Raw genomic sequence first — 27481 nt, 5'->3', positions numbered from 1 at the left:
AAAACAACTCATGCCTTTGACTCAATTCTGACTCAAAGTGACCCTTCAGAGCAGAGTAAGATTGTCCCCTCTGGGATTCTGATGCTTCTGGCCTGGTAGTTAGCAAGTGCAATGAGTAACATGCTACTGAGCAGGGTTCTGTCAACTGCACACCAACGGTGTCCTAAAGCAATCGGATAGAATTATGCCCAAACCCTGACATTTTCTCCACCTCGTTCAAGGAGCTAGCCCACAATGATCTGGGGAGGTGATATTTGTGCATGCAAGGTTTCTGAAAATATTGACAAAAAGCTGGCTGTGGTTTCAGATACGGGAACTAGTGAGGAGAGAGGGTCAGGTGAGTCTCAAGAGAGACAGGTAGGATGAAAGGAGCTAGATAGAGGGGTACACTGACAGCAGGACAGTTATAGAATTAAAGTCAAGAGTTATTACAGAATCCAGAAGAGTCACTCCTTCAAGGTTTGGGTGTCTGAGAGAATTAAAACAATAACAAAAACAATAGCCACAGCCATAACAAAATACACCAAATTCTCTATATGTGCGGCAGTTATGTTCTGTAAATTCACAATGTACTCTGAATCAGTGAACACAGCATCATTGCTCTTTAAGTAGACACAGGGATAGGCTCCTATGAGCCTCTGGTCACCACATTTTCATCAACCGATCAGAACAGTGCCTTGCTTGCTACCTGTTTCTGTTTAAATGCATCTTATATAAAATTTAATTCTTGCAAATAATTATACACCCCATTCCTTTATAATAAAACATTGAGTAAGAAGGTTTTATAATACCTTTCAACCCAAGTGACCATAACTGTTGTGGCTTTCAGCCCCATAGCAAGGCTGTCTACTATCCTATTTAATCTGTCGATTTTCTCATGAATCCACGTTCATCCACGTTCTCTTCTTTTTCCTAGCTTCGTCACACGCATAAGATATTATATTATCATTTTTTCCCAAGCACCCTCACAAACAGGTCAGTGAATTTCCTCGTCATTTTTCTGGAGATGCAGTATTGTTGATTTGTTAACATTAAGATCATTGCTAAGAGCACTGTAACTGATCTGACACATAGTTTCTCCATGAGGTACATCATACCTTCTGGAAGTTAGAGGCACTAAGCAGCAGTTCAACACTATGCTTGGGGGGTCCTTTAAAATAATAAAATCTCTAAAGAAAAGCACAGAAATGTGAAAACGCGGCTTTGAATAAACCACACCGAGAGAGTGACCCCAGCGGGGAAAGTGAAAGTTGGGTACTTCGAAATGTTCGCTGTCCTGTACCTGCCCACATATGACTGTGAAATGACTGTGAGCATTTCCTTGGGGAGAACAAATACATTTTGGCAAGTGGGCAATTTCACAAACACAGAATCTGAAAATAATTCGGACTGACGGCAGTCAATATTTACGACGCACTCCGTGTGTGCTGCTACTTACTGTTAGATGCCGCTGCGTCAATCCCACTTTACAGCGACCCCATGTCTAACAGAACGAAACCCTGCCTGCTTCTGTGCCATCTTCAGAACTGCTTGAGCCCAGCGATGCAGCCATGCGTCAAACCTTCCCGCAGAAGGTCTTATTCACTGCCCCAGTGCTTCACTAAGTAAAATGTCCTTCTCGAGGGACTAGTCTATTTGGACTAGTCTAGTCTATAGGTCCTAAGTGCTGTATGCTAGCACTGGTCTAATCTTTTAAAACATGATAATTCATTCAATCTTCTTTTCAATCAGGAATAACTATTGAGATAATAACTATTGTTACTGTTTTGATCTAACAAATTGGCATTCTGTGATGCTCATCCCACCCAGCCCTAACATGATCACTGAAGACAAAATGGGTGCATAAGCAGATGTGGTGAAGGCAGAGAATGGTGCCTGGCAATTAAAAGATACAGTGTCTGGGGTCTTAAAGGCTTGAAATTAAACAAGTGGCCATCCAACCGTGAAGCAACAGCCCACGTGAAAGAAGCACACCAGCCAGTGCGACCGTGAGGTGTCATCGAGACTGGGTAACAGACATCAGAAGATTCACAACAAACAGTAAACAAACAAACAAAAATGCATTGGTGAGAATGGAGGGGGGCTGGAGCAGAGAGCCAAAGCCCATCTAGGGACAATGGAGCACCCCCCCCACAGAGGGGCCACAGAGAGGGGGTGAGTCAATCAGGGTGCAGTAGAGGACTAATGGGTCACACCATATACCTCTGTTTTCTGGAGGCCTCCTCACCACACCCACATCCACCCTCCACTCTGCTGTCACGTCCTCAGTTCCGCCTCCCCATCTAGACTAGATGGGAGCATGTACATAGGTATCGACAAGAGATAAAACTCACAACACATGGAACCCAGCAACAGGAATGGGAATAAAGATACCAAAAGGGTAGGGACAAAGGGGGTAGAAGTGCAGAGGAGGGGGTCACCCATCACAATGAAGGGCACAAAACCACACACCCCCAGTCAGGGGGAAGAACAACAGCAACGAGAGGGGAAGGGAGACAGTGGTGTGAGATTTGAAAATAACAGTCTACAATCTATCAGATTGTTCCAAAACTCATGGATCCCCTTGAGATAACTTGTAAAGGCAGCCTTCTCTGTGTAGTATATTTCTTTACACATTTTATTCTTTGAGCTACAAAGTCAGTCCAGAATATTTATGGATCTAAGGCTTTGGCTTCTTTTAAGGCCTCCCATCATTTTCTAATTATTAGCCATTTCAATGGTCAGGAAATGGTCCTTCTATATAAAATTAATCATTGACTTTCTGTTGTAAACCGATTTCAACTTCTCTGATATTTATTGGAAATAGGAGGCACATGCTTGATGAAGGTAATTAAAATTCAAATCACCTTAGGTTTTTCTTTTTTATTTAAAAACTCTTTTAAATGTACTTCTGCTAACTCCTGCTTTAAAGTCTCGTTGACATTAACTACTGATCTCGGCAGGTCTCTCTGACAGGTCAATTTTCCCATCTTAAATGTACTCAGTGAATGTTCTTATCTTACCTCTCCATTTTCTAAGGGGTGGATCTTGGAATAAAAGGAAGTGCAGATGACCTCGTCGTCTTTGGCGTATGACGGTGGCCCGGTGCGGGGATAAATGTTGTAGAGGGTTAGGCACTCAGTATCCGTCACAGCGTGATACTGCCATGGCTTGTAGGTGACATCATCAAGAGAGCGCTCCAAGATCCAGTTCCCAGGCCGGGGGGAGTTCGCCGCTTTCACAATCACGTAGGCAATCTGGAACACCTGGAAGAAAGGGCGCGACAACATCACGTTTCATTCCAGGCTTCTCCCCATTTTACATCCGTTATAAGGCTTCATCTTGCAATGTATTTTATTTCAGACTTTAGTCTCTAATCTTATTATGATTACTGTATATCAAATGAGTTTCAGCTTACATGCTCCTATGTTAAAAAGTCTGATTAAGACAAGCTGTTTCAGAATGACAGCATGAAATAGGTAAAGATTGGACTTTGATTCTCTAATAATTCTTTGTTATCATCGTTCCTAACTTTTAAAGTTCTATAGTCCTGCTCTCCTAAAATACTGATTCCATCTCAATGTACTTACCCTAGTCTGTGAGAGATAGAATATGGGATAGAAATTCTATCGGCGAATAGTGCTTCCTAGTTTGAAAGTCAAGTTTACTTATATGACTTAATCATTATAAAAAGTATCCCCTTTGGTGGATTCAGGGTGGTACATGGAACTTTGGAGAAATAGCCATAGATTTACATCATGGTTCAAAGATTTATGGGACCCTGGGCAGATTATTTCCACCATTATATAGCAGATTATTTGTTTGTTTGTTTTCATCTCTAACCTTCATTTAATGAAAAAGGAGGTCAAGGATTACACAACTGAGAGTTTGGGTTACATGAGATAATGTACACAGAACATTTGACTCTGGCCTTGGCATAGATGCTCAATAAATAGCAACCCTTCCATATCTCAAAGTAGAAAGTAGTAAAGAAAAATAATTAGGATCACAGGCAGACAACTAATGGAAACTAGAACATATTAAATGAAGACTCTCTATTGGAGCCAGCCAGACACAAGGTAGATGTGGAGAAAGGAAGGGAAAATTACAATAGGGAATCATGTTATAAGCCTGCAGAGTCACATATGAGAGAAATATAATTTGAAGACATTAAAAGAATATTTGGGATACTGTGTGATACAGCCATTGGCTTTACTCATGGAGGTCCGAAATCCATCAATGACTGAAAAGAATGCAGAGACATGGTGATGTGACATTCGTGGTTTGTTTTTTTAAAAAAATATACAAACTAGTCTCAATTATCCCTCACTTCCAATGGTTAATAGTGTGCTGGAATAATGAACATGAGTGTAGACTAATCAAGCAACTATAAAGAATTCCTGGTTGTGTGGAGACAGTTATGGGACACTACTGAGAGTGCAGGTTCACTGTGATGTGATCACAGAGCCTACTGACCACAGGAAAAAATGATGAAGGGAGGTGCCAGAAGTAAATTGTACTGTCTTCATACTTTTGACATGAGATAGTCACACAGATATGAATAGTCATCAAACACCCTGGTAAAATTCCACTCTGGCACACATGGGGTAACCAAGAGGCACAATCTATCAAAAGTGGCTCGAACAATACTAATATGTTTGTTAAACTCTAAGGGATTTAAAAATATGAAAATTTGGCATGTAAGAAGCTTAACGGATGATTCTGATGCTGGTCTTTCTGGCACACTTCCATGCAGAAAGTGGAAAATCATTAGCCAAATGATTGAAAATAGGGCTGGTCTTTAGAGTGGAAGATATAGACAGAAGAAATAGTAATTTAAATATAGAAGTATTTTGTACCTGCTGGTATATCTCTGTTTGCCCAAATGCCTCCTTTTCCTGAGACCATGTGGTTAACTTCAATATAGTAAGGAACAGCTAAGATATCTGTTCTGATTGGTCTAGGCTTTGATCATTCTATGTCATTAATATCACGCCTGATGGTCAATATTAATTAATTGTTCAGCTAGCAAAAGTAGCATGAATCGTACTGTAACCTGCATGTTTCCACGTTCCTGTTAGCTTAACACAGGTCTTTTCTGTTTGTTAGAGTTTGAATCCCAGTGAACACATTTCCAACTTTCATTAATAGTCACTTGAAAGAGATAAGGAATACATTGGTTGGGTGCATACTCTGTAATGTCTTTAGAGGCAGAGAAATTTACTTAAACTCTTTTACTTTCTGCTTCCTAGTCTTTCTTTTTCCATGGTCAGCATCATATAAGAGACAATGAGATAATGTAAACTCACTTCTAACTTATGATTAGGTAACAAAGACCACCTCATTATGAAAAAATTGGTGTCATATGAAATGGAACATGACCTCATCAGATCACAAAATAGAGAAATAACCACATCATTACATACTTGCTAAATTGCATCATTACATAACTGCCAGACCACAGAGACGCAAGGCCCAGCCAAGTTGGCATATAACCCAAACCATCATAACCAGCTTTATTCTGATCTTGCAGCTTAGCATTTATTACTAATGCCATTAATGCTCAAAAGAGTTGGATAGTGATGTTTTTACTACTGTCATAAATCCAAAACGTGACTAATGGGATAACAATAAATATTAAACATTTTATAATGTATAAGGAATCCAAATCCAAACCCCAAACCAAACCCATTCACACAAGTCAATTCCAACTCATAGAGGTCCTATAGGGTAGGGGAAAGCACCCCCTATGGCTTATAAGACTGTAAGTTGTTACAAAATTAAATAGCCACAGCTTCCTCCAATAGAACAGTTGAGCGTTAAACCACTGACCTTGTGGTTAGCAACTTTCACTACTATGTCATTAGTGCAATTTAAAAATTCATATAAATATTTTAAATTAGCATCATTCCTCCCAGGTAAAAGACAATAAAAATTGAATTGAAAATCACAAGTACCCAATAAGAAAGAGTAAGATATATTGAGACTATGGGTAAAGAACTTTGCTTAGGAAGTAGCTCAGCAAGCAAATACAGAAAGAGGCCACTGCTCTTGCAGCTACAGTGTAGATTTATGACATAGAAGCTCCTGTGTTGGTCCTGAAATAATACATAAAATCCATAGGGGGAAAATACATACGAAAAGCTATATAAACTCGTCCTATAACTCCATATAATATTCACTGTTAAGATACATAGCAAGTCAGTCATGGTCTTGAAGAATCTTAGAGAAATTTCTTTTCAAACAGTATCCCCTTTTTCATTTATCTTCTATGAATTATTTTATAAAGTAGGCAAAATTAATTAAATTGCTTGGCTAGAAGTATTTTGAAAAGACTTAAAAAATGCAATAAAAAGCATGATCAGAAAATGGAAGGCTTCAGAACATGATGGTGAAATGTTAACAATTATTTTTTCAGTGCTCCAAAAATGTAATGGCCCTAGTGGGGAAATGGAGAAAGTATCTACGCTATTTTTATTAACTATGGCTTGTGTTTCCAGCAGAAAGACTTTCTAAAGGCCATAATTTCAAAATTATATTTCCAGATGAATAACAACAAAGAAAAGAAGTATGAAAATACTGCCTGCTAGGCTTCAATGAACCTAAGATATTTGGGAGGATACCTTTTTTTATAAATTTGCTGCCCAAATTAACAAACACACAAAATTCTACACTATTATACTAGCAACATGCACTGTTTTACATGGTACTGTAACAAAGGATGTTTTACAATTTCATACTGCAATGTCACACATTTGCATGTCATCTGAGAATATTATTTAGTTGATTTCCTGATGCAATATTAAATTAGATGTCCCTGATCTAAGCAGAATCTCAAGAACTTGATCTCATTTTTGTTGGAACTAGAATACAAGGCTTTTCTGAGGGATACTTCATTCCCAAACTAACAAACAATATGCATTGACTATCAACTCAAGCTGTACTCGCCAACCTTCTTCACTTAATCCAAAACCCACCGTAACAGAGTTGATTCCAAATCATAGTGACCCCGTAGACTAGAATTGCCCTGCTTTGGGTTCCTGAAACTGTTTAACTTTATGGGAACAGAGAGCCTCATCTTTTTCCCATGGAGTAGCTGATGGTTTTGAACTGCTGATGTTGTGATTAGCAGACCCACAGGTAACCCACTATGCTACGAGGCCTCCTTTATTCATTTTATGAACAGTAAAAGATTACATTTCTACAGCATTTAGGTAAAATGAAAAGTCTGCATGAGCTTAAGTGACAAAACTCAGAGCTTCGACCACTCCAGACATGGCTCTGGGGCTGAGTATCTTTGCTTACCTGTACCACCTGCAGTAAATCTGACATCCAAAAGAGATTTTTAGGACACAATTTGCTAGGTCTGGATTTTTATTTTTTATTATTTTTAAAAATTATTTTTCAAAGCTGAGAGTGCACAGAACTTTTTCAAATATTCTCCATTCTACCTGATGGCCTCTTGCTCTCTTCTTACATTTTAAGCTTCTCTTTATTTCTTTAAAACCTATTTGATGTGTATATTTTATACTCTGCATCTGATTGTAATCATCACTGAAAACTTTTAATTCTGATATTGCTATCCCTGTTCCTGATGATTGCCAGTTTTTGTTGGCTCTTGTGTTTTTCATCTTGGGGCTATGGTCTTGGTCATTGCCTCAGATGAGTAAACTCACTAGGGGAATTGTTTAAGTCTAGACTATAATTGGATAACCCCAAACTATATTTACATAGTTTAGCCTATCATCAAATTACTAATCCAAGACTATTCTACTTCACTTTAGGATTTGCTAATGGAAATGTAAGGGTTCTTGAGGCTTGTAAACCATCATTACAGGGCAAGATATGACAAAATAACCATTTATAAACTATCAAGGGCTCATGAGGGAGGGGGGGAGCGGGGAGGGAGGGGAAAAATGAGGACCTAATGCCGGGGGCTTAAGTGGAGAGGAAATGTTTTGAGAATGATGAGGGCAATGAATGTACAAATGTGCTTAACACAATTGATGTGAGTATGGATTGTGATAAGAGTGGTATGAGCCCCTAATAAAATGATTTTTTAAAAAACGGTTAAAATCAAACCCCAGATCCATTGACTTCTAATGGATTCTGACTCATAGCAACTTTATATGAAACAGCAGAATTGTCCCATAAGAGTTTCCCAGGCTTCACATCTGCATGGAGAAGACTATCACATTGTAATCCTGCAGGGTGGCTGGTGGGCTTGAATGAATGACATTTGGGTTACCAGATGAACACTGAAGTACTTAGTCAACTTGGCTTCTAATGATAGGTGAGTGGTAACACATTCTCACACATGATTTTCTTCTTTTCCTTCCTTCTTTTTCAGTAGAACAGGACCTCAATAATCTAGTCACAGACTTGATACAAATGAGGAAAGATTCATTTGAAGTGTGGCCTACTCAGTTTATTTTGACAATGTACTGAAGCTAGCTGGATGTGAATTCTACATCGAATGTGTTTACCTCTCCTTATATTGCCTGCTGGTGCCAGCAGTTGCCCACCTTGGATTCATTCAATGGATCTCCAATTGACTAAGCTCTTTATCCACCAGCCTGCATGAGTCCTACGTAACCTTTCTGCTTCCTGCTCATGGGAGCATAAAGTGAAGACCAAGCCAGTCTTCAGAAGACAGCCAGGAGAAGCCATCAGCTGACATCTGTTCCATGGACTTGACCGGACTTGACACACCCACTTCTAAAACCATGTGAACTGTTTCTTGATATAAATCTCACCTACGTAATTATCTATGCAACTGTCATTGGTTTTGCTAATCTAGAACACCAGCCTAAAACAATATATATTAACATCCCACAAGAGGGAGAAAAGCCCCCCACCCAAAAAAAGGTGAAGGGGTGAGGAGCCATGGAAAGTTACTGAGTGGTGTGATAAGTTATTTAAGTTGTCGAATCCAAAAATGATAAACTAAAATATAAACGCCCACCTAATTCACAATAAGAAGGTTTTTTGTTTTTTGGTTTAAGGTAATATACGACTCCATGTGCATCCCAATTGAATTAACCAACTGGTATAAAACCATATGGAAGAAACTGGAAAAATCTGAATACTCAATATATTTGTTTTAAAGTTGATGTTTTGGTTTTTAGGTGTGATAATGGTAGTGTTTACGAAAAGGAAAAGCAATGACTTATCCTTAACAGATACATAATAAAATAATTATGGAAAAAGTCCTATAGTATCTAAAACTGCATGAAAATAATTGGCGATGGAGGCTGGGTATTTTGCTGACTGCAGAGCTGATTCAGCGGGCCATGGTTTCACTTTATATGTGGATTTGGGAAACAGCAGGGTCCAGGTACTAGTCTACACTTTTTTCTATGCTTCAAAATGTTTACAGAAAGAATAAAATTTATTACATGCACATCTCATTTGAATAAACAAATAATTCTCTTTCATGTAATAACATTACACCTACTGATAATTTAGAACTTGTTCTAACAGAGAAAACATCCAATGCATATGCTTAAAAATCTTGATAAATGCTTATCTCTGTTTCATACTGTGACTATGTTGTATTTGAAAGGTGAAAAATGTCTTAATAATTCCTTCAAATTAATTATCAACCCCAATAGATAATATTGGCCCAGAAGTCATCAAAATTTTAGTGTAGTCTTAAGAAAAGTAGTAACCCAAGCAAATGTAATCCAAACTGAAATGAATTAAATCCTCCCTCGGCTTCTTAATGGTTCAGCACTCCATGCTTCATTAAGTCGCTATAATTCTGTAACAATGTTAGCTGCAGGTAAAACCCAGGCAAGCATTGTCTTTCTCTCTAGCACTGTCCTTGACATCTATTCTCTTCTCACATATATTTCTCTCTCATTTGAAACAAACTATGGTTTCAAAGGATTGACCTGCCTTCTGTGAGCAAGTCATTGGCACAGCATGGTTTTCACACAGGCTACTGGTAAAAGAGCAGGTACGCTGAGTCCCACCTAGAACATGACAGTCCTTTCAATGAACCCATCAGAGAGCACAATATTAGTGTGAATCACAGACTGTCAGAAATGCGAAAGTTTAAAGCTTGCCTTTAAAACTCATTCCCCCTGGAGAAATCCCTGGCATTGCCTTTGTTTTTATGCTTCTAAGTTACCAGGGTTAGAAGAACCTCCGAGTTGTCCAATTTATGACAATACAGACATGAATGAATCACTCTAATTCAAAGCAGTTGAGAAATAATATCAAAGATGTGTAGTAATGAGAAAAGTTAGAAATATAATGTTAACATTATAGAATAACAAATCAAAGGCAGAATGAGACTTTCTGATCTTGGTTCATGAATTATTTCCACAGATTAGAGTTGTTTTATACTTATTCCATTTTAGCTATTTTAACTGAAATTACTTCAGCTATTTCCATGCCTACCATGTATTATCCCACTTTCTTGGCCTTCTCCAGGGAGTTCCTTGAGAGGAGTCAGGCCTTTCTGCTGTTTATTACTTCCTTTCCGTACTCTGTAGTGCCCAATCGCAGGCACTTCCCATCACTTCACTGCAATCACTCTAGGAATAGATATCAGTGGCCTGTCTGAGAATACGTACTGTTTTTCTCCATCCATGTCTGCGTTTTGGTCGCTACAGATTTTGACACTGCCCTCCTATCTCTTTATGAAATGTTCTTTCTTTTTAAGATAAAATATTTATATTTTAGATATTTCCAACAAGATAAAAATTCTTAGTTCACTTACTTGCCTAAGATGTAAACAATAAAAGGATAAAGCGAAGACCAAGTCAGGCTTCCGAAGACAACGCACACCTGAGTTTGCTCTCTAAGCCCTGGATTGGTACGCTTGGTATAAGTCCTTTGAATTTACATTACCTTAAAAATGTGTAACCCAGTGTTCTATACTCTTTCTTGAATATACTTTTCCTGCAGAAAATAGCATTTAGTTTAGTTTCTACTATGCAACCTAATCATCGTGTGGTACACATAGTCGATGTGACTAGATGGTAATCAACAGTCTGGTGGTTCAAATACACCCAAATACACTTTGGAAGAAAGGCCAGGTGATTTACATCCAAATAATCAGCCACTGAAACTTGTATAGAACAAAGTTCTACTCTGATAGGCAATGAATCAGAATGGATTCAATAGTACTTGGTGTATGGTAAGAATATACTTTGTGACAGTCTGTTCATCATGCAAAAGCTCATTTCTACCAACAGGAACTCTTTGCGATAGAGAATTGGGAAATTGAAATGAGGGTGATAGAATGAACTCATTACTTCTGAGTTGTATCTGACTCATAGCAATCATATTGAAGAGACTAGAACTTCCCGCAGGGTTTCTAAGGCTGGTGGGTTAGAACTGCTGACCTTCTGGTTAGCCACTGAGAACCTTAATCACATACCCACCTGAAAAATTTCAACATCTTAATGCTTAAAATCTCTGGATATATTGCCTTACAGGGCAACACAAATTTCATAGATATGGCTAAATTAAAGAATTGAAAATGAGTAAATAACCTTTGATTATCTGTATGGGCCCTAAGGATAATAACAAATGGCGAATTAATAATGGCGAAAAGAGAAGCAGTGAGGCAGGGAGGGACAGACTCACCCTGCCTTTGCCAGCTTTAAGGATAACAAGGGAGGCCAAGATTGACAAGTTCTAGACTCTGGAAAGGGCGAGGGAGTGGATTTTCTCCTAGAGATTCCAGAGGGAATGCTTGTGCTCAGTCACCTTTATGTCAGACCTCTAACCTAGAGAACAGCAAGACAATAAACTCATACAACTGTAATGTACCCAATTTGTGGGAAGCTTTTATGGCAGCAATGGAAAATGGATATATTAGGGAAAGTGTGCCACTTCCTATGACTAGGAAATTATGGAGCAATAACTCCAGTTTGTTAAAATTTGTCTTTTGCCTAATAATACCTTCTAGTCTATGCATGCTTCAACAACATAGCTATACAGATATCTTCCACACCTTAGTTTACAACCCTAAACAATTTCCGATGTCCCAGGTTTATAACTCAAATTAATAATTGAGTATATCTTATGTCAATTTTATTTTATGATGAAACAATCTTTTCCTTACCAGGAAAACAAAACAAACAACTAAGTTATAAGTTGCTGGCAAGGGAAACTACAGATACCTTAAATTGTCTAGTAAATTCCTTACATAATTCATGTTTAATTATTATTGAATCGATTGAATAAGTGACCACAGTGGAATGCCACTTCTGAGGTGATTTAAGATATTCAGTGACTACATCGAAGGTTTCTACAAGGACCCAGAGGGGAATTTACTCAAAAATAATGTCAACAAGTGAAGATGGCTCGTTTTTTGTCCTTGTCCCAGTGAGAAGGCTAAGAAGGTAACAATTTTAAATATTTTCTAAATAATATAATCTTCCTCCAAAATGAAAATTTGCAAAAGAGAATATTCTGTCAAGTTTTGTCAAGCTGGCCTTTACTCCAGACTTTAAAGAGGTGACCTCCCTCACCAATGAAGTGTGAAGAGTGTAAATGAAATGAAAATTGAGAAAACTGTAGAGTTTAATGTCATTTCAGCTGAGATTTAAAAATAAAGATAGGAGATGACACTTACATAACTATAGAGACGTTTTCTAAAAATTGAGTGTCAAAGAGTCATCACAAATATTCCCAAAAGGCCGCCACTTGGGGAGGACATATGACAAAGTTTTTAAAACAACTACCCTGCAAATGTTTGCTATTCTGCCTGGATTTCTTCCAAATGTCTGAGAATTAGAGACTCCTATAATTATTTGCAACTTTAGTGAGCCAACACAAAATTGACTTAATAAGGGCTAAGCATCAGACTCTTGAGACCCTGAAAAGACTCCTATCAAACAGATAACACATAGGCACTGTTACTAACCTCGCTACGCTGATTTCACAAACAAGCATTTTGCTCTGTTAGCACGATCATAAGCTCTCATGTTCACCTAACTGATGGTCCCAGAGTAGAAAGTCCCGTGCCTGAATCAAACTCCCCACTATAGAATATCAAGACTGACTAATCAAACGAGGCTATAGGACACAGGAGCCAAACAAACAAAAAGGTTTAAAATCAGTAGAAGAACAAACTCTAACAGTGGGATTTCACCAATGCAACAGGCTGTGCGTGTGACATGCCGACAGGTTTACAGTTGTTCAGAAAAAAATGGCCGCTGACTTTGGACACATTTTTGCTCCATCTTTTGTGAGCTGTCAGCCTTAATATGATTAATTTAGTCAAAAATCTTCTGTGGAAGAACCTTACAAATGGTTAAACCTGCATACACTGAAAGTTAAACCTGCATACACTGAAAGTATGACAAAAGAATGCCACTGAATTCTGAGGATTAAGTCACTAAGCAATAAAACATTCAATCACAAAGTATTGAAGCAATTCTTAACACTGTGTACCTTTGTTTCTTTCATCAATAGGCAATCAAGCTCCATCTCAAAGCAAAAGCTTTAATCCACACTGAAGGCTACAATCCTTGATCTTCATCAGCACATACTTTGATTCTTCTTCACTCTCAGCCAGCAAGGTTGTGTCATATGCATACCACAAGTTGTCCATAGCCTTCCTCCGATCCTGATGGTGCCATCACCTTCATATAATCCAGCTTCGCTGATGATCTGCTCAGAATACTGATTGAACAAGTGTGGTGAGAGGACACAACCGTAACACACACCTTTGCTGATTTTAAACCATGCAGTATTCCTTTGTTCTGTTTATACAACTGCTTCTTGATCCATGTACAAGTTCCTCATGAGCAAAATGAAGTGTTCTGGAATTCCCATTTTTCTCAAGGTCATCCAGAGTTCATTATTCCTTTGCACAGTCCATGATACACAACTTGAGTCACTGACTGCTTCTGCATAGTCAATGACACACAGCTAAACATATTTCTGGTGTTCTTTGCTTTGAGCCAAGGTCCATCTGACATAAGCAATGATACCCCTTGTTCCATGTCCTCTTCTGAACCCAGCCTGTTCCCTGTCATTGTGCTGCCATGCAGCTGTTAGATGATCTTAAGCAAAATTTTACTTGCATGTGATCAAAATTAATGATATCATCCTATAGGTTGAGCAGTTTATTGGGTCACCGTGCTTTGGACATGGCACAAATTTTGATCTTTTTCAATCAATTGGCCAAGTAGTTGTCTTCCAAATTTCCTAGTAGAGATGAGTGAGTGCTTCTGGTGTTTGTCATTCTGCTGAAACATTTCAATCGGTCTCCCATCAATCCCGAGTCTTGGTTTTGGCTGTTGAATTCAGTGCAGTTTGAACTTCCGTCAGAACCATTTGTTATTGCTCACATGCTACCTCTTGAAATGGTAGGCTGTTGACTAGCTCTTTAGGGCATTGTGACCCTATGTATTTCCTTTTTTTAAATGCCTCCTGCATCATTCAATACTTTTGGCTTATAGAATCTTTCAAGGTTGCAACTCAAGGCTTGAATTTTTTTACTGAGTTCTTTCAGTTTAATATATGCTGAGCATGTTTGTCCTCTTTGATTTATTTAATTCTAGGTCATTACACATTTCATTATAATTTTGACTTTGCCTTCTCGAGCTGCCCTTTGGAACTTCTTATTCAGCTCTTTGACATCCTCTGTTCTTCCATTTTCCTTAGCAACTCGATTAAGAGCAAGTTTCAGAATATCTTCAGACATACACTTTGATCTTTTCTTCATTTCCTATCTTTTTAATGACATTTTGCTTTCTTCATGAATGATGTTGGCAATGTCCTGCCACAGCTCATCAGATCTTCTGTTGTTAGTGTTCAATGTGGCAAATCTGTCATTGAGATGTTCTGGAAATCCAGGTGGAATAGACCCAAGGTCGTACTTTGGCTCTTGCGAACTTGTTCTCATTTTCTTCATCTTTATACCGAACTTGCACATGAACAATTGATGGGCTGTTCCACAGTCAGTCCCTTGTCTGGTTTTTCCTGCTGACATTGAGCTTCTCCCTCATGTCTTCCCACAGATGTAGTCAATTTAATTTTTGTGTATTCCATCTGGGGAAGTCCATGTATATAGTTACTTATGTGTTGTTTAAAAAAAAAAGGCTTTTTCTATGAACAAGTCATTGGCTTTGCAAAAATCTCTCATGCAATCTTCAGTTTCATTCCTAGTACCAGTTCCATATTTGCCAACGACTGCTCATTCCTCTTTCCAATGTGTGCATTCTAGTTACCAATAGTGATGAATGCATCTTGATTGCATTTTTGATCAATTTCAGAAGTCATTGGTAGAATTCTTTAATTTTTCTTCACTAGTTTTTGATATTGGTGCATAGTTGTATTGGTGTATTAATTGGTTTCTTTGAAGGTGGATAGATATAGTCCAATCAGAGAGAATTGTGCTCCATGATGGAATTAGCAAGATCCTTTGACGATGTGTGTCATGCCATTCCTCTGGATTGTGTGACTCCTGGCATAGTACACCATGACTTTCTTATTCAAAATGGTCAGTACCAGTCCATTTTAACTCATTAATGCCTAAGATATCAATCTCTATGCGGTTCATTTGTGACCACTTCCCATTTTCCTAAATTCTTACCTCACACACTCCAAGTTCTGATCGTTAGAAGATTTTTGCAGCTCTTTCTTTTTAGCTTGAGTAGTCCCGCCTCAGCAAGTAAACTTTCCAATGACTCCACTCCCACAGATTTTACCTCACTCATGTGACCACGGCCTACTCTCCTCCAAGAAATTAGCCAGTCCTCAGTCACATGTCAAATGCCCTTTGACCTGAGGGCCCATCCTCGGGCAGTATCTCAGACAATGTTCTGCTTCTTTTGTTTAGGCTTTCAATAACTTTCCTTAACTTTACTCATCACAAACACAAAGACAGAACATTCATTTTCACCCCTTAGGAGAGTCAAAATCTCTGTGCACAACTATGTCAATAAAGACTCGATTTATTATCTTTCATACTTGCAGAAGAAAATACTTTTGCAGCTTAATTGTGACAAATGAGCTCGTGGTGGGCTTCTAATTGCCATGTCCACAGTTTGAAGCTACAGCTGTTCTATTGGAGAACCACAAGGCTTTCTGCTCCAGCAGAGAGTTACATCCTGGAAACCCGCAGACCTGTTGGTTCTGTCCTCCTGTCCCACGGTCTTTATCAGTATGAATGGACTTACTGGCAGAGTTTGGGTTGGAGCATTGTGACAAAATGATTGAATAATTTGTAATAAGCAAGCTTTGAAATAAAACATATTGCAGAGGAAATGTTTATCAAAAGTTCATAAAAATAATTTGTTGTAAGATTGATTCTTCGATTATTAACTTGCCTTTTCTGACATCTTTTCAGTTGTTCATTTACACTTATAACATCTATTATGAAATAAGAACCAAAATACATTTTAAAATAGATAACCATATGAGCCTTAAAGACAAATTTTTCATTACGTTAGATCAAATGAATTCTACATTGATGGTTGATGCAGTCAACTTCACTGACTAATTTTTATTATTGTAGACCGTGTATAAAATCTTTTCGTGGACAGTGTGGTATATCATAAAATCTTAATAGCCTGCATCCACTAACAATGGTATGATCCAGTCCACCTCATTCTGCTACAACGAACAGAATGGTGGCCTTGGGTGATTTTGCGTCAGCGCCTACCGTAGCTGCCTTACGTACAACAGAATGAATGATGCTGGATCCTGTGCCATCCTCGATCATTTCTGAATAATGTTTGAGCCTATTGTTGCAGCCACTGTGCCAATTCCCCTTCTTTATGGCCACCCCCCTTTGCATTGACCTCTGCTTTACTAAGCAGGGAATGGTTTCTTGATAACATGGCTGAGGGACTTGAACCAAATTCTTGCCATTCTTGCTGCTAAGAGTATTTGCTCTTCTCACAGCCTGGGGTACTCTCAATAGTCTTCACCATGCCATGGTTGGACTGCATCAATTCTTCCCTGGACTTCCTTAGGCCTCATTCAGTTCGCACATGCATACAAGTTGGCTGAAAAGTGGCTTGGGTCAGGAACACCTTCGTCCTAAACGTTGCTCTTTAACATTTGATATAGATCTTGTAGAGCATTTCATTTCTTGATTATTGTTTCTATGAAACTTGATTATGTATCCATGTAAAATAAAACCCTTGCCAACTTCAGTATTTTCTCCATTGATCACAATGTCTATTGATCCAGTCATACATCGGCTTTCTTTACATTAAAAGTGAGTTCCATTGAAGGCTGAAGTCTTGTTTTTCATCAAGGGCTGCAAACAAGCATGCCATACATTCCTGATGGGCCTTCCTCCTACACTGATGCCACGTCCTTATCCGTATAGTCCAACTTCTCATAGTATTTGCTTAGCATACAGATGAAATAATTATGATGAGCTAATCCAAACCTGATACACACCTTTCCTCATTTTAACCCATGCCTCTTGGTCTTATGATAGGGTCCACATGAGCACTATTATTCTGGAATTCCCACTTTTCACAATGACATCATGGTTTGTTATTATCCCCTTTGCATAGTCAATAAAATATATGTAAACATCTTTCTGTATGCATGTCTTCTTTTGAATCTGCTTTGAATTTGTGGCAGTTCAATGTTGATCCACAGCTGCAAACATTTTAGATTATCTTCAGCAAAATTTTATTTGCATCTGAGATTAATGATATTATTCATTAATTTCTATAATATTAGGCTACCTTTCTTTGGAATGTGCTCAAATGTGGATCTGCTCTAGTTGGTTGACCAAATAGATATATTTTTGATTGCTTGGTATAGATGAGTGAATATTTTTGATACTGCATAAGTTTGGAAATTTTAAAAAACATTTTCAATTGGAAATTCACCATCTCTTACAACCTTGGTTTTTGCCTTCAATGCAGCATGGAATTCTTTTAATACCAAGAGTTGATCACAGGATACTTCATAAAACAGTTGAAGCTATACCAATTCATTTTGGTACAAAGACCGTATAGTCCTTCCATATATATATATATTTTAATAGCTCCTGCATCATCCAGTTTTGATCATAAAATACTTAAATAACACAAGTCAAGGCTTGATTTTTCCCTTTTGACTTTTTACCTTGAAACCTACTGAGCATATTCTTTCCTATTGGCTTTCTGATTCCGTCACTGTAATTTTCATTACAGTGCTTTGTCTTCTAAATCTGCAGTTTGAAATTCTCTGTTGAGCTCTGTTAATTCATGATTTCTCCCATTTTTTTCGCCTTTGTCCATTGAAGAGCAAGTTTTGGAGTTTCTTCTGGCATCTCCTTTGGTCTTTTCCTTCTTTCCTTTTTTTAAATGATCCAGTGTGTTCTGATGTGTGATGTCCTGGATGTCATCCAGCTCCTTGGGCACTGGGTCACTGTGGCCAATGTGTAAAATCCAATCTCGAGAAGGTCTGTCAATTCAGGTCTGAGGTGCTTATGGTTGTATGCTGGTTCTCCTGTACTTGTTTAAATGTTCTTCAGTGTTAATTTAACTTGCATATGAGCAATTAATTGTCTGTTCCAGTCAGCACCTGGATTTGTATTGGTTGATTGTATTGAGCTTCTCCATTTATTATCTCTTCTCAGAGATAGAGTCAATATGATTTCTTTTACTTCCACCTAATGAAGTTCCTGTGTGGTCACCATTTATGTTGTTGGAAATTGTATGTGTAATAAAGAAGTCATTGGTTTTGCAAAATTCTGTCATGCACTCTGATCCTTCCTCCGTGTTTCCCACTTTCACTGTCTAATAACCAGAAATCATCAGCGCATCGTGATGGCGCATTTCATCCATTTCAAGCTGCAAAACTAATAGAATTATTCAATTTCTTCATCACTGACTTTAACTGATGGTGTGATCATTTAAATGATAGTTCTATTTACCTGTCTTCATTGTAAATATATACTCTCACAGGCAACCTTGAACTTCAAAATAAATCTTAAAATGCTGTTTTTGATGATTGAGATGCCACTCATGTTGAATTTTTCATTCTCAGTATAATAGACCATATAATTGTCTACTTCTAAATAGCCAATACCTATCTATTTCAGCCCAATAATATCTAGGATATGAATCTTTCTTTATAATTTCCATTTTCCTTTTGAAAACTTGAAATTATCCCAGATTAATATTTTATACATTTCGTGTTCTGGTTTTATCAGGTAATTCCCACTGTGGTTTTTTTTTTAATTTTGCATTAGTCAATGCAGATCCTCAAATCTCTGCTCCATCCACATCACTAAGGTCCATTCTATTTCCCCAACTAATAGTTGGAGGGCCCTCCCACTTGGGGCCTCATGTTCGGTCATACAATATTTCACTGCTACTTAAACATTTTCAGTTGCTGATTTCTCAGACTTGGACTTCATCCTAGTCTGTCCTAAGTCTGGAAGCCCCACTGAAACCTGTTCACTATGGTGGCTCTTCTGCCATTTGAAAGACCTGTGGCCTAACTTTCAGCATAACAACAACAGATAGGGCCTCATCGTCTGACCAACTGACAGTAAAATTGTAGTTGAATTTAAAAAGGAGTTATACCAGAAGGGAAAGGGGATGTAGTAGGGGGGAATGGATCACAGGGAGCTACGTGTGGCCTCCTCTCTGGGGGACGGGCAGCGGAGGGGTGGGTGAAGGGAGACGCCGGACAGTGTAATATAAAATACAATAATAATTTATAAATTATTAGGGGTGCATGAGGGAGAGGGGAGGAGGAAGGGAAGGGGAGGGGGGAAAAACGGAAAATTAGAGGCTAGCGAATTTTGGGAATGATGAGGGCAACAAATGTATAGATGTGCTTTACACAAGTGATCTATGTATTGTGATGAATTGTATGAGCCCCAATTAAAAAAAAATCTTTGTACTTTAAAAAAAAAGATTTTAATGTTTTAATATAATCTCCCATAAGATGATGAAATTGCTTTTTTAACAAACATTTGAGTTTATCAAAATATAGTCAAATTCTAAAATTTTTTGCCGTAGCAAATATGTGTGTGTGTATATATGTAACAAAATATATATATGTAAAATATATGTGTATATGCGTATATATGTAACAAAGCATTTGCCAGGACAACTTCTACATGTGTGACTCAGTGACCTTGATTACAGCTATCATGCTGTGCAACCATCACCACTATCCTCCAAATTACTCCGCCACCATTAACAGACTCAGTGCTCCCTTTCCCCTAGAAAGCGCTGTTTGCCTATTCCACATAAGTGAACATGTGCAGCATTGTCGTTCCGTGACTGATTTATTTCACTCAGATTGTTTTTGAGGTTTCTACACATTGTAGTGTGTTCATTTCTCTTCACGACTGAGTCTGTTGTCTGAGAGTACCCCATTTTGTTTATCCATTCATCTGTTGGTGAGCATTTGGGTTATTTCCACCTCTTGTGAATCGTGCTACAATGAACCTCGATTTGATATTTCTTAATAAATTTATTTCACCAAAAAAAAAAGGAGTTATAATTTGAGTAGCTGACCCATTAACGTAGGTGTATGTGTGTTCGCATGCGTGCATAACTCACATATCCCACTTGAATGCATGAGTAAGCAGACCAGGGGACACCACAAATTATCCATGTGTAGCTCCCTCATATGCCTCAAACCATCCTTGATTTAAATCACTAAAAAGTTAACCTCGGGACTTGAAATAGCAACTTGTACTATTACTGCCCAGGGGCTAATTTGCATAGTCTAACTGTAGAGCAGAGGGAGATATAGTTAAGAAACTAATATCCTAACAACATAGAAAGGAAATCTCAGAGATGAGAAATTTCAGTTCAGCAGTTCATTGTTCAACAGCTATTAATTGGGCACTTTCATGCCAGTTTGCACTCATCCACATAGATACTGGAAAAGCCATGGGAATTTGAAAAATGATTAGCAAGAACTCTTACACATTTCTTCACTTAAATAACATCCACTCTTAAACCAATGTCAATACCAGCTTCAAGGATAAAATACTGTGTTGTCAAATTTCTAAATATTTTCTTAGGAATATGTGATTAAAAACAAAACCAGGTATTTGACAGATAAAGAGTCCTAGTTGCACAGCGGATTACACATCCGGCTACTAAATAAAAGGTAGGTGATACTAGTGGACAGCCGCTCTGCGGAAGAAAGCTGAGGGTGCAGGCTTCCCTAAAGATTCATCTCCCCGGGAGCCCCATGCAGCAGTTCTCCTCTGTCCTGTAGATGGCTCTGAATTATTATCAACACAAGGGCAGTGGGTTGATTGTTATTTGACAGATATATTAGACAAGTTCATAATTAATAATTTTTATAATGTTTACACCTTGATCATATCAACATTTGATATTATATAAAAAGCATGTTAGACCATATGTATAAGAATTTTTATTTTCTATGTCTGTGGAAATGTTATCTTATAAAATCCTGCATACATGATTCTAGTATATCTATTCAAAACAGGGCTTTAAATGCTATGTTGATAAGTAAATATTGGGACAGGCTTCCATTGTGTTTAATGGAGAGAATTTAAAGCCTTTCTTTAGGAAAATCAATGGATTACACTGAAAATGAAGACACAAGCATTTAAACATTTGAAAATCATTTAACCAAATATTATCAATAGTAATTTCCTCAACTATTCCACCACAGTGTTGTTACTGTTATTGCAGTGGAAATTGTGGTGTACAGAAAGTCATTATAAAAGACCTGAAATATCTGCAGGTATTTAAAGGAGAGAAACTTAAATTGACCAGTAGATAATATTTAATAATTCAATAGCTATCTCTTAAACATTTTGACAAAATCCAAAGCGCTTGTAGACATCAAACAATCACTTCAGTATTTCACAGTATCTGCACATAGTGTGACAGATGTGGCAATGCCTTACTTAAAAGTAGAGTTCTGAAATTTAATCCTTCATTGTATGTGCTCATCTTGCTTTCCAGGGAGGTGATTGCACATATTGGAGTTTTGCACATAGTAGTGCCTTAGCTGAATTCTCTATTGCAGAAGAACTAGTGAGCATATACATATACAAAGATATATGTAGAGAGATTTGTTTTAATAAATGGCTCACACAACTGTAAAGTTCCAAATTTATGGGTCAGGCATTGAGCTGTTGCCTCAAGAGGGCTTGGAAGCTGACAAATCCTAAACTTTCCAGCTCAAGTGGCACACTGGTGCTTCATGCGCCAAGAACCAGGGGTCAAAGAATGATGCGTAGTAGGTAAATTCAAAAGAGTGTATTTTGCCATAACACCTATTGATTGTGGACACAAGCAATACCCTGAAAGAAACTCTTCTTTCAATTAATTGGCTGCTCACACATTTGATTATAAAATGGAGGACGATTACACCATACCTGCCAAACTGCTGACAATCACAGCCCAGTCATGTTGACACAATCCTGAACTACTATAAGCAGGAGCTTGCTGATACGCTTCTTTGTTTTATGATTTAGGCCAGGAAATAAGGTGAATGAAAGCAACTTTAGAGCCTAGAGGACCAGCTCTATAGTCGGGGAAAGCTGCGTTAGGATTGTGACTCTTGTTTGCCACCAGTGAAATTTTGAGCAAGATATTTAATTTCTCTGATGCAAACATGTTTTATTTATAATAGCATCTTTGGTATTGAGTTGAAAGAATTGTATAAAATGATATAAGTAAAAGTGTTTACCCAGTATTGTGGGTAAAAGAGAATGTTAGAAAGTGCTAATGTCACTTCTCCAAAGACAGACTGTCCAAACTTCTACTGGAATCCTACACTCAGAATTTTATAAGATAATGCATTTCTACAGACACAGAGTAACAATAGTTTTTCATACACAAGGTATACATGCTTTTACATCAGTATCAAATGTTGACATTGCTATAATAACAGGGACTAGTATTCTCATGTATCATAATAATATTATAAAATGATTATATTAAAATCTTATAATCCATAGTTTACACAAATACAGTTGTAATCTCCTCATTGATTCCCTTTGAGTCATCGTGGGCCTGTGCAGCAGCTGAGGAAAAGTGTCCATGACTTAACGTGCTCTGACACCATGTCATAGTTCAAAAGTGTCAAATTTTACAGGAATACTTTCCATTGCTTTTCTTTCCAACAACATATGGTAACAAAACCTGTTTGGTATGTACTTCAGAACACGCCACAGTCCTACCAAGAGCGACTGGAGAACTACGAGTAAAATGTGAATCGTCGTGTATGTACCGTGAGAGACTGAGCACCAGTGAAAATGAGGACCAGACAGTTGAACACTGGGCTCAGAAAAAATAATAACCCTTTCTGAAGAGTGACTGAAGGCGGTTTCTTTCCAATGGAAGTGAAAAATGCTGATCGTCAGTGAGTGCCCGGAATCCTGTGCATGGGACTCTCTTACAGCCCATTAGTAGGCCACTGGAGACCCCCTTGCAGAGGGGTCGCGGGGAGGAGACGAGCCAGTCAGGGGGTGATGTAGCAATGATGAGAAATACAACTTTCCTCTAGTTCCTAAATGTTTCCTCCCCGCTCCCACTACCATGACTCGAATTCGATCTTGCAAGTCTGCCTAGACCAGAGGATGTACACTGGTACAGATAGGAACTGAAAATACAGGGAATCCAGGGCGGATGAGCCCTACAGGACCAGTGGTGTGAGTGGCAAAATGTGGAGGGTGGACAGAGAGTGGGTAGGAAAGAGGGAACCGATTACAAGGAACTATATGTGATCTCCTCCCTGGGGGACGGACAACAGAAAAGTGGGTGAAGGGAGACGTCGGACAGGGCAAGATATGACAAAATAACAATTTATAAATTATCAAGGGCTCATGAGGGAGGGGGAGCAGGGAGGGGGGTAAAAATGAGGACCTAATGTCGGGGGTTTAAGTGGAGAGAAAATGTTTTGAGAATGAAGTACAAATGCGCTTTACACAATTGATGTGTGTATGGATTGTGATAAGAGTTGTATGAGCCCCTAATAAAATGTTTAAGAAAAAAAAAAAAGAAAGATATACAGGCTGTTATATAGTACATTCAATTGGACAAACAAACAAAACAAAACAAAAACAGATGCCATAGAGTCCCTTTCAACTCCTGGTTACACTTCACGGGGGTATGTGCTTCTTAACCTCCACAATGAAGTCTGTGAAGTTGGATACTGTGTAAATTGGATATAGTGTAAACATCATATAAAAGTAAGCCTAATGGAAAACCTGCTGCTAGCCATCTTCCTGGCTGCTCTCTCCACTACCACGTTTGCTGCTAGTGGAGGCCAGAAAGATTGGTGCTGGTAGGAGGGAGCAAGAGCAAGGGCAAAAGCATCCTGTCAAGGTACCAGGCAAAGCTCAAGAACCCGCACCTGAGTGTCCGTGTCCTCTGTCGCACCCATGTGCATTCCAGCCATGTTACAGTGCTTCAAGAGTCTGGGAACCCTTAAAGGGAAATAGTACTGAAAAACAGAGCTACCTTCCCTTTCAAAATGTAAAGAAAATTAATGTATGGGACCACAGATGTGTAATGTGCTCAAGAGTTGTCTAAACTGACTGTAAGTGACACATTTATCAGAGTTGAACTTTGCTCTTGGGGCTTCCGTGGAGAGGACCTTTCAGAAGCACATCACCAGGCTTTTGTTCTAGACCACCTTATACTCGGTTAGTAGTCCAGGGGATACTTTACATACAATAACCACATAGTCATAGTGGAACACCCCTCCTTACAGCTTCTCTCATGAGCCTACATTGGGGTTGCCATTGTTATGTGTCATCCAGTCAGTGTGGACTCCTGCAGACCCGGTCCCAACAGAAGAACCGGGTCCAGCTGCTCTCCGGCACCTTGACTATTGTTCGTGGTCAAACCCATTGCTGCAGCTGCAACGTCAATCCATCTCAATGAAGGGCTTCTTCACGGACCCTCACTTTTCCAAGCACAATGTCCTTCTCCTGGCACGATTCCCTCCTGACAATCACAGTGCCTCAAAGTACAAAAGAGAAAACCCAGCTACTCTCACTTCTAAAGAGCAATCCAGCTGTGCTCTGTACTTCTTCCAGAATGGATTTGTTCATTCTTCCAGCAGACAATATTCTTTGCCAACACCAAAATTCAAATGCATCAATTCTCCTGTGATCTTCCTTATTTACTGCCTTGGCATATATATAAAATGATAGAGCCACTTGAAATATACTGAAGAGAGGGGGAGTTAAGCTAACATTAGGTTATTATCTATTAAAAAATGTGCAATCTCAGTGGTGTGTACTATTCTGTAATAAAATGCATGTAAATTTAGAATGGCATATACTTTATCATTATTTAATCTCCTTAAGTCAGTTCTACTCTCAGATGGAAAAATGATTTTGTCCTTTTTCTTACTCCACTTCCTGATTTTGGTATCTCATTTTATGAATATCACCCTATTGCCAGAATAATTCAGCAAATATGGCTTGTTCAACATTGATGAGTGGCAAAGTTTATCCATTTAAATGATTTAATTAAGGGATATAGCAATGATGATGCTAAAACAAAAATTGAAATTGTATTTAAATATTGTTATACCAAAAACCATGCATTTCAATCCAGGAAAAAAAGATTTTAGTAGAGAATTGCAAATGCTATGAAGGAGGGTTGATGAATAGCATAGTTACTTTGTACTGCAAAAATCATTCATCTTTTTCCCCCAACCTGACTTATTAGTATAATCATAGTGACCCAATGCTGAGAGGCAAATGCTCATTAATGTTGTGGAATGGTTTCTTTGGTTCAACTATATTGCTAAGATGATTTTTCTTATAGTTATGTTCATTGTTTCAGCTAATTTGAGATTAATCTACCATGACCTTCCTACAGAAAACTTGGCTGAAAAGACACATTAAAATATCTGAAAAAAAACCCAAACATATCAGAGGTGTTTTGACAAGGGAATTTGTTACCTTTCATACTGAGACACACCTTGGCTAATAAGAAAGAATATTATAATCATCTACCACCTTTTTTTTCTTCTGTATAATTTTATTGGCTGTGTACCTATCTTAAAAAGTACATAATCAACCTTTGTGTGTTTCATTAAATAAACAGAATATTAGTTACTGTGATGGGAATGTGAAAATGAAATTTCAATATTTGGAGACATTCGCGTTTAGTAAAAGATTAGTTTTAAGTTTTGTTGTTCATTGGAATTGGATATCTTTTTTTCTAGGTTCTGCTACTTCTCAGCAGACAGAGTTTAATTTGTTTTTCTCACGTCGGCGTTTTCAGCGTGGACCACTCCTCCTTTCTGCATGCAGTTTAAGCTGGCTTCTCAGTGTCCAACCTTCCTCTTCTTTGCTCCAACAGCCACAAGATGGTCCAAATGAGTAGACAGGCCCTGGGTCACTAACCAAAATCTAGGACTCAGAGGACCAGGAGCACAGCTTGATGACCCGCTTCTGAAAGGTCACCGTCTGAAAGCTTGTGGAGTGGAGTTCTATTCCACACAGCTGAGGTCAGCATAGATTGGAGTTGATGGTAACTAACAGCACCACCTCTACACCAGCTCAAAAAACAAACAAAATTCACTCCCATGGAGTAGATTGCAACTTATTGTCCCTAGAGGAAAAGGTACAACTGTCCCTTTGGGTTTCTGAGACGTTCCATCTTTACAGATTTCCTCCCGTGGAGCGGCTGACTGACCTCTCCTCCCTCATGTACCTTCAAGGCTCCTCTGCTCAATACGCCTCTCAACAGGAAGCACCTGAGATTACCTTGGAGGCCTTCTTTTAATTAAGATCTACTTGGCTAGGTTATCAGAAGAAGGAGAGTCATAATATTAAACATAATCTCTACCGATAATATGCAAATTTACATTGCTCCCTTTAATCTCTCTCCTAAACTCCAAATTCATAAATGACACTATATATTCCATATTTCCACTTGGATAGCCGGGATACATTTCAAACATAGAAGTTTTAATGACCATCCAGTACCTCCAATCTACATCTCCTTCAGGTACACAATCTCAGTAAATACATGTTTACAGAATAAAGTCCTAAGGAACAACATTTTTCCAGTCACTCCACATTCACTCCATCATAAAATCTGGTCGGACCAATCTCCAAAATGAATCCCAGCCTACCTTTCTGTTCATTGTCATGACGTCCACCGCAGCCCACGGCAACCTCTACTGATGATAGTTAGAATATGAGTGAGTATCAGGTGTTTACTCTGGTCTCACCACCTTCCTTCTCTAAACAGGGCAATCTTTTTAATAAAATCATTATATACAGCTTACATCCCTCTGTGGGTCTCTCAGTACACTCAAGTTGAAATCTAGACCTGCTATCATGGCACGTTACAACTGACAAGATTCCAGAAAAACTCTCTGACATCTACACATCCCACCTTTCGTCCTGAGCTTTCCATGTCCCCCCCAGTGGCTCTCCCTCCAGTCACCAGCCCACCAGCTTTACTGGCTGGAGTAAAAACCTGATGCAGCCTTTGCCTTGGAACTTCCTGTTCCGCAATTCTCAGCTCTACTATCCCTTCCTTAGTAATGTACATGGAAGACATACAAATAGCGCAGCCCTTCCAGCACTCTC

The 27481-nt window shown here is 38.5% G+C and overlaps 1 protein-coding gene across 6 annotated transcripts in view; it reads right to left on the bottom strand.

The window, feature by feature from the left end:
* The window catches only part of LAMA2 (laminin subunit alpha 2), a 671264-nt gene that overhangs the window by 462374 nt on the left and 181409 nt on the right, over nucleotides 1-27481 (bottom strand). For all 6 annotated transcript variants that reach the window (XM_045294657.1, XM_045294659.1, XM_045294658.1 and 3 more), the window contains exon 4: nucleotides 3003-3245. In XM_045294657.1, coding sequence (XP_045150592.1) covers nucleotides 3003-3245 — 243 coding nt within the window. The remainder of the gene's footprint in view (nucleotides 1-3002; nucleotides 3246-27481) is intronic.

This window comes from Echinops telfairi, unplaced genomic scaffold, assembly GCF_000313985.2.
Source record: "Echinops telfairi isolate 266 unplaced genomic scaffold, ASM31398v2 ScPeMD7_3533;HRSCAF=4204_0, whole genome shotgun sequence".
Taxonomy (NCBI): Eukaryota; Metazoa; Chordata; class Mammalia; order Afrosoricida; family Tenrecidae; genus Echinops; species Echinops telfairi.
The sequence above is the reverse complement of the archived record's forward strand: the minus strand, read 5'-3'. Positions and strand labels throughout refer to the sequence as shown.